At 44.4% G+C, this 18,792-nt stretch overlaps 1 protein-coding gene and 1 long non-coding RNA gene across 3 annotated transcripts; one reads left to right on the top strand and one right to left on the bottom strand.

The window, feature by feature from the left end:
• Positions 1-51: 51 nt before the first annotated feature.
• On the top strand, positions 52-15,912 carry prkg3 (protein kinase cGMP-dependent 3). Its single transcript, XM_029849952.1, has 22 exons — positions 52-378; positions 1,706-1,795; positions 2,155-2,217; positions 2,297-2,423; positions 2,545-2,711; positions 2,786-2,899; positions 2,978-3,083; positions 3,167-3,230; positions 3,325-3,402; positions 3,477-3,565; positions 3,933-3,998; positions 4,098-4,145; positions 4,222-4,263; positions 4,358-4,469; positions 4,587-4,723; positions 13,407-13,496; positions 13,647-13,788; positions 13,872-14,035; positions 14,236-14,352; positions 14,450-14,512; positions 14,599-14,674; positions 14,868-15,912. Exons 2-22 carry the CDS (start codon positions 1,708-1,710, stop codon positions 14,952-14,954), a joined length of 2,040 nt encoding a protein of 679 aa, XP_029705812.1. The 5' UTR covers positions 52-378; positions 1,706-1,707; the 3' UTR covers positions 14,955-15,912.
• On the bottom strand, positions 5,120-10,657 carry LOC115253057 (uncharacterized). 2 transcript variants are annotated; one of them, XR_003891383.1, is made up of 6 exons: positions 10,502-10,657; positions 9,579-9,760; positions 9,220-9,367; positions 6,451-6,567; positions 6,133-6,238; positions 5,120-5,844 (listed from the first exon to the last, which is right to left on the bottom strand). It is a non-coding gene; the product is annotated as an uncharacterized lncRNA (long non-coding RNA). The 2 variants fall into 2 exon arrangements; XR_003891384.1 differs by having other exon boundaries at positions 10,220-10,657.
• Positions 15,913-18,792: the final 2,880 nt, after the last annotated feature.

Raw genomic sequence — 18,792 nt, forward strand, 5'->3', positions numbered from 1 at the left:
CACCTCCATCCTCCTCCTCTTCCTCTTCCTCTACCTGGTGTGATGGGTGGAGCCTCAGGTTGTTGTTAATGATTCAACACCAGAGCTGAGATTGACAGATAGGAAAGAGTGGGAGAGAGGAGTAAAAATAGTGAGACGCTGCCGAGCAGACGGAGCAATGTAGGCTGGGAAAAGTGAGCAGGCAGAAGTAATGCAAGAGAGGTTGGAGACTGCGCGCTTGGATGTGCTCAGGTGTGTTTACTGTGTGGATGCGCAGAGGACAGTCAACCCGCAGTCAGAACGTGGACCCGGTGTGCAGATTTGACTCCTGTGATTCATGCGGCCTTTGTAGTCCGCAAAGATCTTGACCTCTTCTCTTGATCCCCACCAAGGCTGCAGGTGAGTGACATCATGTAAGGAGAGCTCGTCGTGCATGTGTCAACACAAGGTTCAAGGAAAGTCCTTGCAAACTGTACATGTGCTGCACATGTCCATGAATTATTGATACAAGGTACAGTATTCCTGGCTCACAGGTGTAGCCATGCTTTTCCTCCAAGAAACATGATTAGATTCCAAAGGTCACAAGTCTTTCCTAGAATTCATGTCATAAACCAGCCGGAAACTTGTTATGGGTCCAATGTTTGAGCCCTGAGGCTTTGAGATAAATAAACCCTCCTTCTCCTTTATTATAAGGACCAGCAACCAAAGGTTATCGGCTCCATCTGCCCATTTCTCTTTCCTGGAAAGCTGTCTAACTGTGTTTGTGCGGAGCTGCATGTGTGAGCGTGACAGGATAATAAAAAACCCGAGGCAAATCTGACGTCCCAGCGTGGCGCAACAGCGCCTGGTGCGTGTCCTGTCGCCATTGTGTTCTCTGTAAAACTTTAATGAACCCGCTGCATCAGATTTCCTGCAACACAGGCCGGGGCTGGCCGGTCTAACCCTCCAGCCCGGAAAAGCACATCACCCCCCACCCAGACTTGCGTCAGACAAGCGTTCCTTGACCTTCCTTGATTCAAGGAGTTCGCGTTGGCCACTCGCACTTTGTTGGTCTATTGCTCGGTGACTTTATGGTCCTCCGTCCAATGTTCAGGGTGGGGCCGCAGCGAGTAAGGTCATGTGATGAACACAGAGAGCGTATGTGACTCAGGGTTTATTTACCTGTGAGGACCATTTGTGTGGAGAGTGTGGCCTTGTGCAGGCGGGGACGGAACCGTTTGACCCGTCAGTGAGAGGGACACCTCACTATCAGGCCTTTTGGAAAGATCATGAACACCAGCTCTCAGGTGGCTCTGGTTTCAGTCTTCACCACTAAATTGCACGCTTATGGCTAACATTGTTGCATGAGCACATGTGGAGAACAAAGAAATACACAGACTGCAAACTCACCTCTTAGAATAGTTTGTGTTAATGCAGGTTCTTGGAGGGGTTGACATTAATGGATCTTCAGCCAAAGTCTGGGTGTTGGCAGGATTGTGAGAGCACCCTGTTGTCTATCCATCATCAGTGTGCATTATTCAACAAGGGTCTCGCTGTGTGCAGCCGCCGCAGCTGAGTTCTGGGCCTTGTGAGAAAGGCCACGGCGTAGCTGCACACAGTGGAAATCCCTCTGCTCTATCTCGTGTTTGTGTTCAACCGGGCCAACATCTACGATCATCGATTGTGCCGCGGGAGTGTTGCTCGCCACCATGTTTGGTGATTTAATCCGCTTTTCCCTCCCCGGTAGTCATGGAGAAGCAAATAGAAGAGCTGAAACAGCAGCTGGAGAAGCAGTGCCTGATCAACAAGGAGCTGCAGAGGCAGAACAAAGACCTGGGTGAGTGCAGCTGCATCCAAAGACGTTAAGCAGCAGTCGACACAGCAGTAAGACGTAGTTAAGGATCACATTTATGAGGGTCCCATTCCCAGAAATCATGCCATAATGATCCATAACATGACAGATGTGACCAGAACCCTGCAGCACATGCATGAAGCATAACTGAACCAGCACAGATGTGACTTCAGTAGAATAATAAGCAGCAAATAAGGATTAAGTTCAGACCTTTTTAAAGGAAGGACGGATAAATAGGCTCGTTACTCATAAGGTCAGATTATTATACCAGAATCAGTCGACATGTGTAATGTGTTTGCTATACATTTCTATAACGTGTTTGACGTTAAAAAAATCCTTTACAGAAAAGAGATTGCAGGAGAAGGAGAAGCTGTTGCAGAACCTGCAGAGTCAGTATCATGACCTGGGTGAGTGTCCTGCACTAACATCATGCTGTTCCTGGCATTTTCAGGAGTTTTCCCTAAATATGCTTTTCTTGTCTTTCAGATTTCCCTTCTCAGCCCGTTAATGAGGCTGACCCCGAGGTCAGGAAGAGCCGTGCGGCTGTCATCGCCACCGAGCCCATCCACGAGACGGTGGAGATTACTCGCGCCGGGGTCAAGAAAAATTCCAGGTCTGTAATTATTGCTGCTGCTCATTTAGCCGTGATTGCGAAGCCACTCCTGCACAGTAACGCTGCATGAGGGGCCTGCTGGGGGTGAACACAAGTTGACCTTTTGACCTCCCCTCACCAGCGAGGCGAACCTGATCGTGAAAGCCATCCAGAAAAATGACTTCCTGAGCCGCCTCGATGACGAGCAAACGGCCATGATGGTGGAGCTCTTAGCGGTCTCCAGCTTCAAACCGGGTGACCACGTCATCAAAGAGGGCACAGAAGGAGACAGCATGTACATCGTTGCTGGTGAGGTCACGCCTCAGGTCCGGCGGACTGCAGCTGATGGGAGGGAATACTTAAACAGGCTTCCCTCTGCTTAGGTGGTGAGCTCCGGGTCACCCAGGCTGGACGGGACCTCCGCACCCTGACCACGGGGGACGTGTTTGGGGAGTTGGCCATCCTCTACAACTGCAAACGGACAGCAACGGTTACAGGTCAGCGTCAAACATTGTAAAATGACCCCGTTAGAAGCACAACAGTGGTGGTTCATGTCTGTTCCCTCTCTGCTGCAGCAAAGACAGCTGTGCGCCTGTGGTGCATGGAGCGACAGACCTACAGGACCATCATCACCAACAAGTCCAAGAAGAGGCGTGAGCAGCTCATGGGCTTCCTCAAGATGTGGGTTGACGTTCCCTCTCAAATGGTTCCTCCCATCAGCTGAGGACAGTTTGCAACTCAGCTTGACGCCTTTGGTTTCACAGGTCTCGAACTCTGAAGGACCTGAACGACGTCCAGTTGTCCAAAATCATTGACTCAATGGAAGAGGTATGTCCTCATACAAGTTGCAATTGGACTCAGTTTGCGTTGTAAAGTTTAGCACATAAAAACAGCAATGTGTCCCATTTATTGTCCCCTTCAGGTGAAATACCAGGACAAAGATGTCATCGTTCGAGAAGGAGCAGAGGCAAACACGTTCTACATCATCCTGAAAGGAGAGGTAATGTTAGTTTAATTATGATTACACATTATTCAGGATGGACATTTCTTCCTCTTCTTTGCATTTTTCTTTAGGTTCTGGTGACTAAGAACGTCAACGGGCATCAGAAGCAGATCCGCAGGATGGGAAAAGGGGAACATTTCGGGGAGCAGGCCCTTATACGGTAACCATGGCAACAGAACCCTGGCCTGAGGACAACCGCCGGGAGGTTGTGCGCCGGGTCTCGTCTCGGGTCGTCCTAAAATTACAGCTTCACGGTCCAAACTCGCAATCGCGAATCCATTTAAATCCACGCTAACATTTAACGGTTTGGTTTCTCTATGCGGCTCGTCTCCACGGCGACCGGCTGTGATTTCATCTCCCAGCTCATGACAGGAGCCACATGAGGGCAGCTGTTCATGAAACGCTGTCTCATATCGCTGCTGTCCTCACGGAGGTGTTGGCAGACCGTTATTCCCTGGTTCGACATGTGTAACGTGTTTTTTTAGTGGAACATTTAAGATAGTTATTTTTCATTTTCAACCATGCAGGGAAGTCTTGAGAACCGCCACCTGCTCCGCGGACGGCCCCGTTACCTGCCTCAGCATTGACAAGGAGTGAGTTTGAGCGTATTCTTTCCTGTGTTTCCTCTCAAATGATTAAATTCATCCACGAGAACAAACGGCCGCAGTAACAGCAGCCTTCTTTCCTTATAGAGTGTTTGAAGAGACGATTCCCGTAGAACACTTGGAGGTTTTTGATGAGTAAGTTCTACAAAGGTAAACTTTGGAGCCTTCTCTTCAGGAGAGCTCACATAAGCTTTTGTCTGTTTGCTCCCAGCTCCAAAGTGCTACAGGAGGCTCAGGCTCCGCCCAAGTCCAGGTCAGTGACTCTGATGTTCTGTGAGTCAGGAGACGACCTTTAAAGCATGCTAATGTAAAAGCTAAATGAGCTGATAGTTCTGTCTCTCCGATAGTCCCAGTTCCACCCTGAGGTTTAAGGATCTGGTTCCTGTGCTGTACCAGGAGGGCCGCTATCAGGGGGATCCTGTCACACTGGGAGTCGGAGGGTTTGGTCGCGTTGAACTGGTGGGCGGGTTATGCGCTTTAAAAATCTAAATTTAAAGATGCCTCATTCTGAACCATGGTCGTTGACTTGCGCACGTCAGAGTTATGCCTTTGACGCTATTTTCTCATCATTCCAAGATGACCACAGTGAATCATGGGATGTATTACGCCATGAAGCGAGTCAGCAAGAAGCACATTGTTGCCAAGAGACAGGAGGAGCACATGCTGTTTGAGAAGAAGGTCCTCAAAGCCATCCAGTGTGACTTCATTGTGAGGTATCCACGGCCACAGATATGCCAGCTGTTGACATCACACACACACACACACACGTACCTACTTAGACGACAATTGGGAGCGGATGAACGAACACCCCACCTTTCCGAACCCAACTTTCTGAATGGTTTAGAGAGAAGGTGCGACCATTTTCGGATTCAGAAAAAAATCCTTAATACGAAAATCGTTTGATTTGATTTTTTAAAGCCTTTTTTCCGCAGTCTGATTTTTAACAGCAGTTTGGGGACAATCAGGGACAAACCTTTGGGGACATTGATTATACACATTTCCTAATATAAGTTATCTTTGGGGTCTTATTTCTTTCAAGTCAGTTAATTATGATAGTCAAGTTTGAATTGGACTTTTTGTTTATGGCAAATGACCACTACAGAGATTCATGTCAACGCAGGGCCAGAGCTTCCTGAAATCAGTTTAATGCTCACTGAAGCAACACAAAAGAGAACGATAGTTGTAATTGTAAAGTGCTCCAAAAAAGAAAAGGGGATCCACATGACCTGCATGTGGATCAGAACACAGGTAATAACAACATTGGGCTTTTCATAACAAAATCAACACTTGCAAAATGATTTCAAAACAATTACAGACTCTCCAGCTCTGAATTATGTCCTGCTGCTCCTGGAGTCTTCAGGAAAGTTGACATTTATGTAACGTATGTATGGTAGGTATGAATGTATATATTGGTACCTCCCCCAATTCCGAATTCCACATGATGATCTTCATCATTTGAGGTACACATTATTTGAATTGAAGGTTCTGCTGTCTCTGGGCTAATTGATGAATTGACTTTCTTATGATGGAGTGATGTGTTCCTCTTTCTCTTTTGGCTGATTGTCCTTTTCCCTGTTGGTCTATACTTCCTTCCTGTGTTGTCTTCTTCAGTGCTACAGTCTTTGTTTTGGCTGAGAGCTGAGCTGCTTTCTTTTTTTGAACTATTATCAACTGGCATTAATTGAAGCAATCGTAAAGTCCGTAGTTTGTTTTCGGAGGACAGAAATGTACTGTCATCAGAGCCAGTTCCAGTAGAGTCACGGATGTAATCAGCATCACTGTAGTCAGTATCACTACTTTCATCCATCGATTCAGCCGAAGTATCTTCTTTGGACTAAAAGAAATAATAAAAATAATCAATTATTTTCCACATTTGATTATACATGATGCCATACAATAATGCCAATGTAGACAAATCAGCATGATTCAGGCAGTAAAATACTAGAGTTTAAACAATTCAAATCAATTGAGACTTTGTAATGCAGTATTTTTTTTTTTTTACTGCAATTTGAATTGAAACTGCAGAACTGATTAACACATTCAGATTGACTCCTTGATTCCCTTCATTAAATAGGGCCAATAAATAATTTTCCCCTACACAGTGAGAGATGAAGAAAACCACCTGACTTTGTCCAGATTTTAGTTTTGGGTTAAACTCATGAGTTACTGCACGAATCCATGAAATTCACATTTTTGAGAATTTGGCAGTAGATGGTAGAAGCTGAAACCTGGTAATTGAAAAACATACAAACAATGTTATAAATCATATACCACAATTAAAGTAATTCAAAAGAAAAATGCACATAAAATTAAAATGATCTTAAATGACCAGTTTCAATATCTTTTTGTACGACAAATGAAAAGTTTTTAAAAGGTTGTATTGAAACATATGAAGTAAAAATGAAGAGAGAGGCCATACAAATACCTAGATGATACTCACATTATCCAACTCTTCTAGCCGTTGATCAAGCAGCGCACGCTGGTGCAAAAGAAAGGCACGTCGCCTTTCAATTTGAGTTTGTTTTTTCCCCGAGTTTAAGGTGCTACACTTTAATGACTAATGGAAAAGATTGAACAAATAAATTATGCTAATTTAATCTCATTTCAAGTAGTAGTTACATCATTATGGTTAATCCTACAGGAAAACCATGAAGAAAACTTACTGTGTTGCCATTGTAGGGCGAAGGCTCTACACATTCAGAAGGAAGCAGCGACTGATGGCTGCTGTCCACGTCCTCATCCAATGATGGAGTGGTCACAGGGCAAGAGTGAACCTGCAGTTGTAGAAAGGGATAAATACAATGTTTGTGAAACCAATATTAATGATGGCTGACATGTTCTTCTCAAGTTAAAGCTGCTTAGACACCAACACCTACGGCTATCCTACTAATGGGGACACTTACACACACACACTTTCTAGTTGAACCAAAGTGGGGACACTTGCGTGTTTAGATGCAGTTGTCAACCTGTTGAGGTCTATTATAAGGATGTTGCTATGAGCAAATACACCCATATTATCTGAGACACCCTCAGAGACATGGTAGCACTAACTAGAGATGAGAGAAGCCATCTGGATTTACAGTGTGCTCTCATATGTCCACTGATCAGGTGGTGACCTCAGCATAAAGCATAAACACAAGTCTAAATGATCAGATATGATCAATAGTTACCAGCTACATGCATTTAGATGCAAAGTTACTTACTGTGTTGCCATTGTAGGGCGAAGGCTCTACACATTCAGAAGGAAGCAGCGACTGATGGCTGCTGTCCACGTCCTCATCCAATGATGGAGTGGTCACAGGGCAAGAGTGAACCTGCAGTTGTAGAAAGGGATAAATACAATGTTTGTGAAACCAATATTAATGATGGCTGACATGTTCTTCTCAAGATAAAGCTGCTTAGACACCAACACCTACGGCTATCCTACTAATGGGGACACTTACACACACACACTTTTTAGTTGAGCCAAAGTGGGGACACTCCTGTATTTGGACCCATCCCCCACCAATACACCAACGTATCCGACAACTAGGGACACTTAAAACACACTTTCTAGCTGAGCCAAAGTGGGGACACTCCTGTATTTGGACCCATCTCCCACGAATACACAAACCTATCCGACAACTAGGGACACTTAAAACACACTTTCTCGTTGAGCCAAAGTGGGGACACTTGCGTGTTTAGATGCAGTTGTCAACCTGTTGAGGTCTATTATAAGGATGTTGCTATGAGCAAACACACCCATATTATCTGAGACACCCTCAGAGACATGGTAGCACTAACTAGAGATGAGAGAAGCCATCTGGATTTACAGTGTGCTCTCATATGTCCACTGATCAGGTGGTGACCTCAGCATAAAGCTTAAACACAAGACTAAATGATCAGATATGATCAATAGTTACCAACTACATGCATTTAGATGCAAAGTTACTTACTGTGTTGCCATTGTAGGGCGAAGGCTCTACACATTCAGAAGGAAGCAGCGAATGATGGCTGCTGTCCACGTCCTCATCCAATGATGGAGTGGTCACAGGGCAAGAGTGAACCTGCAGTTGTAGAAAGGGATTAATACAATGTTTGTGAAACCAATATTAATGATGGCTGACATGTTCTTCTCAAGATAAAGCTGCTTAGACACCAACACCTACGGCTATCCTACTAATGGGGACACTTACACACACACACACTTTCTCGTTGAACCAAAGTGGGGACACTTGCGTGTTTAGATGCAGTTGTCAAGCTGTTGAGGTCTATTATAAGGATGTTGCTCTGAGCAAATACACCCATATTATCTGAGACACCCTCAGAGACATGGTAGCACTAACTAGAGATGAGAGAAGCCATCTGGATTTACAGTGTGCTCTCATATGTCCACTGATCAGGTGGTGACCTCAGCATAAAGCATAAACACAAGACTAAATGATCAGATATGATCAATAGTTACCAGCTACATGCATTTAGATGCAAAGTTACTTACTGTGTTGCCATTGTAGGGCGAAGGCTCTACACATTCAGAAGGAAGCAGCGACTGATGGCTGCTGTCCATGTCCTCATCCAATGATGGAGTGGTCACAGGGCAAGAGTGAACCTGCAGTTGTAGAAAGGGATAAATACAATGTTTGTGAAACCAATATAAATGATGGCTGACATGTTCTTCTCAAGATAAAGCTGCTTAGACACCAACACCTACGGCTATCCTACTAATGGGGACACTTACACACACACACTTTCTAGTTGAGCCAAAGTGGGGACACTCCTGTATTTGGACCCATCCCCCACCAATACACCAACGTATCCGACAACTAGGGACACTTAAAACACACTTTCTAGCTGAGCCAAAGTGGGGACACTCCTGTATTCGGACCCATCTCCCACGAATACACAAACCTATCCGACAACTAGGGACACTTAAAACACACTTTCTCGTTGAGCCAAAGTGGGGACACTTGCGTGTTTAGATGCAGTTGTCTACCGGTTGAGGTCTATTATAAGGATGTTGCTATGAGCAAACACACCCACATTATCCGAGACACCCTCAGAGACATGGTAGCACTAACTAGAGATGAGAGAAGCCATCTGGATTTACAGTGTGCTCTCATATGTCCACTGATCAGGTGGTGACCTCAGCATAAAGCATAAACACAAGACTAAATGATCAGATATGATCAATAGTTACCAGCTACATGCATTTAGATGCAAAGTTACTTACTGTGTTGCCATTGTAGGGCGAAGGCTCTACACATTCAGAAGGAAGCAGCGACTGATGGCTGCTGTCCACGTCCTCATCCAATGATGGAGTGGTCACAGGGCAAGAGTGAACCTGCAGTTCCACACAGAAATAGACCTGAAAAATACAGCTGCCACAAATCCTTTGCCATTTTAATCAGTTTTGTATGGTCGAATTTTGAATATCTAGGAATAGGTAAGATGAACTCATACTTCAAAGGTCTACATATTAGAAGAATGGTGCATTATAATGTGCACATCACTTGTCTATGGAACATTAATTGCAACTTTCTGCATTTTTTCACTATTATAAACTAGACAATGGGTTAAAGGTTATCATACCTGTTTGCGCCATGGCCATTCTGAATCTCCATCACCTTTGGAAGAGCTGACAAATACCTCCCTAAGAACTGCCTTGTCAGTTTTACATTGTATATGCTTTTCTGCATCATGTTGTGGATTCAGCCGCGGCTTCCTCCTGGAAGGATTCTTTAAATTGGAGCCACCATCAGCCATTGTTAAATCTGTTCACAAAATAAGTTTTTTTGCACAACCTTAGCTCACCAAAGTGGTATTCCAAAAACTGTTCACAAAATTCTATTTACTTTATGTATGACCAAATGCAAACTCGGACTAAGAAATGGATTTAGATATGGATGTAATATCCAAAGTTATATAAACGGGGTACAGTTGTCAAAGTTCATACTGTAACAAATTAAATTAATTTAAAATACATAAATAAAATGCATAATAAATGTATGAAATGCCTCTACTGTGCTCATTAGACATAATCCAAGTGTGATAAAGCATCTAATTTATTTAACTATTTTGTGTTTTGCATGCTCAACGCATATCTCTGAACCACGTAATTAAAAGGGCCTTTAAAGGGCCTTGCTTCGCTCACTTCCGGTTGAGTACGCGACACATTAAGATTCAGATTTGCATAACAACTTTAACAAAACGATAGCAACTAGTTGTCTAACCTGGTCGATTTTATGTGACGATCTTCGCCAAACGTGCGGATGGTCTATAATCAATTTAACAAACATAACCAAGTGCTGACGTAGGGAAAATGGCACGGCCTAACCGCGGGTATGAAGTGGGTACCTGGACTGACCGGCTGCACGCGAATCGAGCTCAACCGATAACGAACTAGCTCAAGATGTTGGTGTAAACGCTGATTTTCTGTGTGCTCACATTATCCACAAACCCCGAAAGTATGTGGTTTTTAAGTGTTTAGTTTGCATGAAAGGGTCTTTAATTACCTGTCTTTGTCGCGCTGACTCCTCCCAACTGCTCCAGCGGTGCCTCCACTTTCGCGAGACTTGATCAAACCAAGTTACGGCGGGGGTGGGGGTGGGGGGTTGATTAAGGCTTGGCACAGAAAGTGGAATGTGCCAACTTGCGATATCAGGTACTGGATTGCAATACTGTGTGTGTGATATATATATATATATATATATATATATATATATATAAGAAAAAAAACCTCTTATGTACACACATACACACACACACATATACTGTATAGATATATATATATATCCACATATATATATATATATATATCTATACAGTATATGTGTGTGTGTGTATGTATATATATATATAGATATATCTATATCTATATATATCTATATATATAGATATAGATATATCTATATATCTATATCTATACAGTATGTGTGTACATAAGAGTTTTTTTTCTTTCTTTTAGTACTGTACACCACGGGCTACTTCTGTAACATGTGAATTTCCCCGATGTGGGATCAATAAAGTTTTTATCTTATCATCTATCAAATCTAAACGGGGGAAAATGATCTTGAATATCTTTCCTGATAAAAAGTAGGTGATGTATTAGTTACAAAATGATGCCACATAATTTGATAGAAATTAAAATGATCAACCTATAGAGGGGGGAAATCAAAGACACCCCAAAAATGAAAGTGAAAAAATGATGCAGCAGACTGGTCCATTTTGCCAAAATGTCATTGTAGCAACTCAAAATGATTCTCAGTAGTTTGTGTGGCCCCCACGTGCTTGTACGCATGACTGACAACATCGGAGCATGCTCCTAATGAGACGACGAATGGTGTCCTGGGCGATCTCCTCCCAGATCTGGACCAGGGCATCACTGAGCTCCTGGACAGTCTGAGGATAAACCTGGCAGCGCCAGATGGACCTAAACATAATGTCCCAGAGGTGTTCTATTGGGTTTAGGTCAGGTGAACGTGGGGGCCAGTCAATCGTATCAATTCCTTCATCCTCCAGGAACTGCCTGCAGACTCTAGCCACACGAGGTCGGGCATTGTTGTGGACTAGGAGAAATCCAGGTCCCACTGCAGCAGCGTAGGTTCTGACAATGGGTCCACGGATTTCATCCCGATACCTAATAGCAGTAGGGGTGCATCCTTCCAGGGATATGCCTCCCCAGGCCATCACTGACCCACCACCAAACCGGTCATGCTGAATGATGTTGCAGGCAGCATAATGGTCTCCATGGCATCTCCAGACCCTTTCACGTCTGTCTCATGTGCTCAGGTTCAACCTGCTCTCATCGGTGAAGAGCACAGGGCACCAGTGGCGTAGTTGCCAATTCTGGTGGTCTATGGCAAATGCCAAGCTCTACGGTGCCGGGCAGTGAGCACAGGACCCACTACAAGACGTCGGGCCCTCAGGCCACCCTCATGGAGCCTGTTTCTGATTGTTTGGTCAGAAACATTCACACCAGTGGCCTGCTGGAGGTCATTTTGTAGGGCTCTGGCAGCGCTCATCCTGTTCCTCCTTGCACAAAGGAGCAGATACCGATTTAAGGACCTTCTACGGCCCTGTCCAGCTCTCCTGGAGTAACTACCTGTCTCCTAGAAACTCCTCCATGCTCTTGAGACTGTGCTGGGAGATACAGCAAACCTTCTTGCAATGGCACGTATTGATGTGCCATCCTGGAGGAGTTGGACTACTTGTGCAACCTCTGTAGCGTCCAGGTACCGCACCATACTATCAACACAGATGTTGATCCAAGCCAAATGAATAACTACAGCAGTAGAAAGTCAGTCACTAAAAAATCAGCCAAAAGAGATGAGGAGGGAAAAAAAGTATCAGTGGCCTCAACCTGGAAAGCCATTCATGTTTTGGGGTCCTTCTCATTGTTGCCCCTCTAATGCACATGTTGTTGATTTCATTAACAACAAAGCAGCAGAAAAGGATTAACAACCCCCTCTGCTACTTAACTGACCAGATCAATATCCCAGAAGTTTGACTGATAAGTTGCGATACTCTGATTAAAAAGTGTTCCTCTAATTTTTTGAGCAGTGTATGTAATTATTATTATTTGGCTCAGCCAAAATGTGATCATGAAGTATTTTGATAAAATGGAAATTTTTTAATGTATTTTGCAAATCCCTAAAGCTAAAAAAAATGCAGTTTGTCAATCACTGTTTGGGCACCAGCAGGCCTTTTTAAGGGCAAAGGTCAGTCAAAAGATGGTTGTAAGGCCTTCATTGAACCCAGATAATCTTACCTTTATCCATTTTTTTCCCAAATGCAAGTGGGCTGAAATGTATATATGTTTTTTCCAAATAGACATATATTTTTGATAGATATATTTATTAGCAGGAGGTGCTGAGCCCATGTTGAGAGCACCGGGCCCACTCAACCTTCTGAGGGTGCAACGTCGGCCAAAAGATTCAAAATTCCCTTTTTTCACTTTGCAAAGCTTCTGAAGTGCAAATCTTCCCAATCTATAGGATTAGGTCTTATAAGTTTAAAGAGCAGAGGAGATACACTTTTATCCGAAAGTTCATAGTGAAATTGGGGACATGTGCATGGTGTAGTTCGATACACTTCCAGTAGGGGGTTACACACAGATTTGTTGGGGGTGGTGGTGGGGGGGTACACACACTTACACTCAAAAAACGGAAATGTGTAATTTTTTGGGACTTCGCCCAAAATTCGACAGAAATGCTTGTTGGAGCTTGTAGAATACAAAAAGAATGAAAACTAAATCGGGACAGTGATTTTTGTCCCCAATTGCAAAGGTGACCAGAATCAACTGGTGTGTATTCTGAAAAATGTCCCAAATTTTGACATAAGTAAACGCACACACACACACACACACACACACACACACACACACACACACACACTCATCGTTTCTGCTGTCCTCTTTAGGCTTCACGCCACATTTAAAGACACGTGTTACGTCTACATGATCATGGAGTTCTGCGGTGGAGGGGAGATCTGGACCAAACTCAAAGAAGTGTGAGAGAAAGAAGAATTGCACATTCATTATTTATGTGTTCACACTCAAACCGCAGCAGCTGGGAGAATCTGACAGATGCGAGACATGAAATGCGGCGAAAAAGGCGAGTGGAAGGCTGCTTCAACCTTTAAGTCCTTTAATTTTTTCAGAGGGCGCTTTGATGAGCCCACAGCTGTGTTCTGCACCGCCTGTGTGGTGGAGGCCTTCGCTTACCTGCACAAGAAGAGCGTCATGTACCGAGACCTGAAGCCCGAGAACCTGATGCTGGATGTGAAGGGCTACGTTAAACTGGTGACCTTTGACTTTATTTCCTAATTTAGAGGTAGCGCGAGCCGTCGCGTGCCAGCGCTAAAGTCCTGGCTTTTATGGCGCAGGTGGACTTTGGGTTTGCCAAAGAGATGGTGCGTGGGGAGAAAACGTACTCATTCGTGGGCACTCCTGAGTACATGGCTCCAGAGATCATCAAGAACCAGGGACATGACTTTGCAGTTGACTTTTGGTCCCTCGGAATCCTGATCTTTGAGTTGTTGGCAGGAAGGTAACTGCTCATTCAAATGGTTTAAATTTGAAATGAACGATTATAAAAAAAAAAAAAAACCCAAAACAGAAAAATAAAAAATACAATCAAACCACTAGATGGCAGCAAAGAAATGTGACTAATTTGACCAGTCTGCGGAATAAAGGTGATGGTTTATCGCTGAGGTGTCCCTCAGTCACTTTAGTCTTCTTTCCTCTCAGCCCTCCATTTTCCAGTTCAGAGCCTCAGAAAATTTATGCCAAGATTTTGGACGGAGTGCTCAAGTATCCGCCTTACCTGAGTGAGGCGTCCAAGTCCATCATCAGCAAACTATGCAGGTAAAAAAAAGCCCTTTTGTGTAACATATATGAAGGACATCCACTTTTTACTGTTCTCTAATGTCTGACTTCTGTGTGTGTGTGTGTTTGTCTGCAGACCACGGCCTGGTCAGAGGTTGGGAAACACCAAAAATGGAATCAAAGATGTCCGACACCACAGGTGACGGTGGCAGCACTGCTGTCGGAGCGTTTTGGTGCTTCTCTCAGCACATTTGACGTCTCTTCCCTCTCGTCTTCTCACCCCAGGTGGTTCAGCAGCATCAACTGGCACAAGCTGCGCATGAGTCAGCTGGACGCCCCCACCGTCCGACTGATACGCAAGGCAAGTCCAAAATCCAGCAGCTGCGAGAGGGTTTTAGAATCATCTGGAAATTTGCTGAATTATTTTAACAGTACTTTCCATATGTCACCGTATCTAAAGTGCGTCGTTCGTTAAAGTTTCTCACCCTCAAAGGGAAGGAGATTTAATGTGTGCATTCACAGTTTTCATTTTATCCTTCCCTCTCCTCTTCCAGGGCCCTTGCTACATCAACTTTGACCGTTTCCCTGTCGATCACACCAAAGCAGAAGAGGACTTCTCTGGATGGGACCGGGAATTCTGATTGGGAACCGAAGGAGATCACGCCGAGAAAAACGATAATTAAATTAGTGCCTCTGCAGAGAAACAATGCTTCCCAAATATTTATCACCGTCTTCTCCGTTGCTATGGAGAACAAAGGAGCTCGTGGGCCAAAAAAATGATGAGGAGGTGTTAGGACAAGATGTTAGGACGTGGTGTTTCCAGGCCAGAGTCTCTGGTGCCTGATGAAGTGTTAACATCGCACTCCTCGCAGATTAGAATACAGCCGGTGTGCTTGTTAGCTGAGAATAAACACTGTGTCCTGTGCACAGTAGCATCTCCACTCACTCCGCATCGCTCCTGGAAATCTTCATATCCATATGTTTCCATAATAAAATGTATTTCTTAGTGCACAATTTATCTATCCCTTTCTGTGTACAGGCTAATATTGCTATTGTTCGAGTGGATGAATTTAATCATTTGACTGGCTATGCTGATAGCGACAGACAGGACAAATCTCTGTGGACTCACCTGCCTGCACTGATCTGCCCCCGACCCCCAGAACACCCAGATGTTGCTCCCCCTGCAGAAAATGTAATTCAGTTTTAGTGATACCAGCAGTGCTCCAGAGGCTGATCTCTCCGGGCAGCAAACACAACACAGACGGTTTTAATACCTGCAGACAGGGCGTGAAAAGAAGCTGTATCAAAGCATCAAACATCAATGGAGCGATCAAAGAAATGCCATCTGCGTGCAAACATTTGCCCTCGAACAGGCGACATTTTAATGATATTTTAAATTTTCTCTAGCACGGTTCCTTGGAGACCCTGCATCCTAAACATACAGTCTAACCTCACAATGACTTTTTCTAAGAATAAAACACATTTTTACTCAAAACCATTTGTACAATATAGACCCTGATTTTAGTAGCGTGTGTTTTTATGCCAGTCCTTATTGCATTTTTTAAATAAATGTTGCTGTTGCAAATATTTTAACTCATATTTTTCTGTCATTTCGTCACTTTTCCTGAGTGTGCAGACTAACAATGTGCATTTAAGCAGACCTCTCATTGCATTGTGTCCCTGGTTGTTGCATCACCAGAAGTGCTGCATCTTTGACAGGATGTGGAGAAAAGGCCTGCAGATTCCACGCCGCTGATCCTCTGAACGGATGGAATTAAGAGAACACGGTTCAATAGATGCTTCCAGGCTCTTAAACCTTCCTCATTCTAACTCTGAATAATTTGTGTATTGCGTATTTAGATTTTATACTACAATTTCATTGTTCAGTCTCCAGCCTGTTGTCAGGGAGACAGAACAAACTGCCTCTGCTCTTGGACTGACACCTTCCACACTGTTCCATCACGCAGCTTCTCCTTGACTGCTAACATGCACGTGATTCTTTTTCCTCTGCTGGGGAACCCAGCTGCTTTCTGCAGGGGGCTCAGATGCCCCACAGACGCCCACAAACCTGCCACAGTTTAAATAATTCACCGCACTGTGGATGGAACCTTGCAGGTAAAACCCTGAGACACTGAGGACTGCAGTGCTTCATTTCTGACTGTCTACTTGACTTTTCTCTCGCTGCATTGTTGAAACTTTTAGAAACCATCCAGATTGTCTTGAAACATTCAAATTTCCAGGTAGTTTCTTTTCTGCTCCTTTAAAGGTTTGAGGCTGCTCTCACCACCTGTTAATTCAAAGTCTTCTTTAAAAAGGCAGCAGCTCCTCAGTTCTATTGAATCCTGAATAAATCCCCTTTATTCTGAATAAATCCCCCTGTTGTCTTCATCTAACCGCCTGTTCTCTTCAGTTCTGAGAAACCAGGCTTGACCATTTCTTCTGAGTTGAGGATGTTGTTGCTCATGAAGTCTGAGCCCTGAAAGTTTCCTGCAGGCAGTTGCACAGTGGTTGTGCTCATATTCCTCACGATGGGTTTGAGCGTCCGAGACGTTGTTTGGGTTAGAGAAGGCCCACCCAGTCAGGACCTGACCCCAGTCATCCGGTGTGATGGGCTGGGTCCTTGCAGCTGGAATTTGCTGCTCCTCCTCAGGTAGATGCTGCAGCTCCACTGCAGATTGTCTGACTTGCTGCTTGGTCTGTGCATCCATCTTGTTTGGGGTCGGGGAGGGATGACTTTTTAATTCCTCTCGTTTCAAACCCTTCCTCCCCAAGGTGCTCAGTTTTGGCGCCCTCGGTTTGGAAGCCCTTTCAACCACTACAGGAGTGGTTACCTTTTAGGCACTTAAAGAGGACATTTGTGCAGCAGCCGGTTGGAGATCATCTTGGACCTTTGAATGGTTCTACAGGCTGAATGTTGGCTCGGAGATACAGAATCCTGGTGTTCAAACAAGCAGGCTGGGAAGTTGAGCCTTGTTTTGCTTTGCAGCACGTGGCGCTTTGGCTGTTCTGCCCAAAGACTTTATTTTTCTCCAATGAAAGGAATTTTCTGAAGATTGAACGGTTGTCCTTCGTGTTTTTGCCTTACTGCACCACCTTCCTGTCCTTATTTGCTATGAGCTTTACCCTTGCGTTGGCTTGTTAACCTGATATGGACTAAAACGGATGGTTACAGAAGGTAACCTCAATGACAGTCAAAACGAGAGCTTCCTCTGTCAGTCAGTGTGCTGGGTCAGCCTTCGCTGGAGAAAAGAACCCTGGACAGGTGATCACACACGTTTATACGTAGGCTCTGATTGTGCCGGAGGGCAGAAGTGTTCTCTAAAGAATCTCTAAATCATCTGTTCTCCTCCAGGCATCCCCAGCAACTGCTCCAGTCACGAGGACGTAAAAACCGACATAAGGATGAATCAGTGTTCCAAAGACGGTGACATAAATATTCTGTGTGTTTGAATTGAAGCAAAGTTCATTATATAATAGTTGATGCTGCAAGTGAAGCTGTTTTACCCTTTAAAACCAACCATCCACTTGTATTTATCACTGTTGTAGAAATCAATGAATGAACTGCAAAGTCCATCAGTAACAGGGTACAAATGGGCATAGATTTCTCTATCAACTTTAGATTTAGCAGTTGTGGTTCATTTGTAGATGCTGTCGCCCACTGGAGTTTGTTTTTTAGGGTCTTAATTATTTTTTTGATCAGCAACAGCTCTACTCATCCATTATAATGTGTCAGGTTAGTTGGACCAAACCTTTGCTAAAGAGAGTCGCTGCATGCTGAGAGGAGACAAGGATTCACAAAAACAATTAGCTGCAAGGCGTTAGCACAAAAGTAAATGAGCATATGGATTTTAAATCAAAGAACAGAGTTACTGGCACACACACGGGGATCGTGCCAGGTGGTCTTGGCTGCTGCAAGCGAAAAAAATAAAAATATCCACTCGTCTACAAAGGGCCCAAGTCTCTCTCCCCCGCACACGCGGGCTCTCCATGTATCTCTCTGTAGCTCCCCAGCCTGAGACGGTTGCAAAAGGTGGCTGCTTTTCTCTGATGTCACTGCAGAGAGAATCCCTAATGAACCAGCCAACCTCCAGCCAGGCCAGCTCAGTAGTTTCCTGTCAGCAGGACTTAAAAAAAAAAAAGAAAGTTGCTTTTTCACCTCCCTCTATGTCCATTAACTGTGATTCCAGGCTCATATAGAAAGAAACGAGTATTAAGACCCTTTCAGTTTTTCGTGTGTACATTTAAACTGCCATTATCTCCACAGTAAGTGGTGCTGGATTCCCTCTGAAGGGCAGGGTCCAGGGCCGTGTCCTCGAGGTGCAACGCAGCATCTGCTGCTTTGCTAAAGGGCACCTGCCTGGCGCTGATGTGCAATGTCACCCGGTTGTTAAGCAACCTGTCCAGTCACATTAAGGCCGGCTGGCAGCGATCGATGTGTGTTTCATCTTTACGTTGGGCGGAAGTTATAGATGGAAGAAA

The sequence above is a fragment of the Takifugu rubripes genome, chromosome 16 (assembly GCF_901000725.2).
Source record: "Takifugu rubripes chromosome 16, fTakRub1.2, whole genome shotgun sequence".
In the NCBI taxonomy this organism is placed as follows: domain Eukaryota; kingdom Metazoa; phylum Chordata; class Actinopteri; order Tetraodontiformes; family Tetraodontidae; genus Takifugu; species Takifugu rubripes.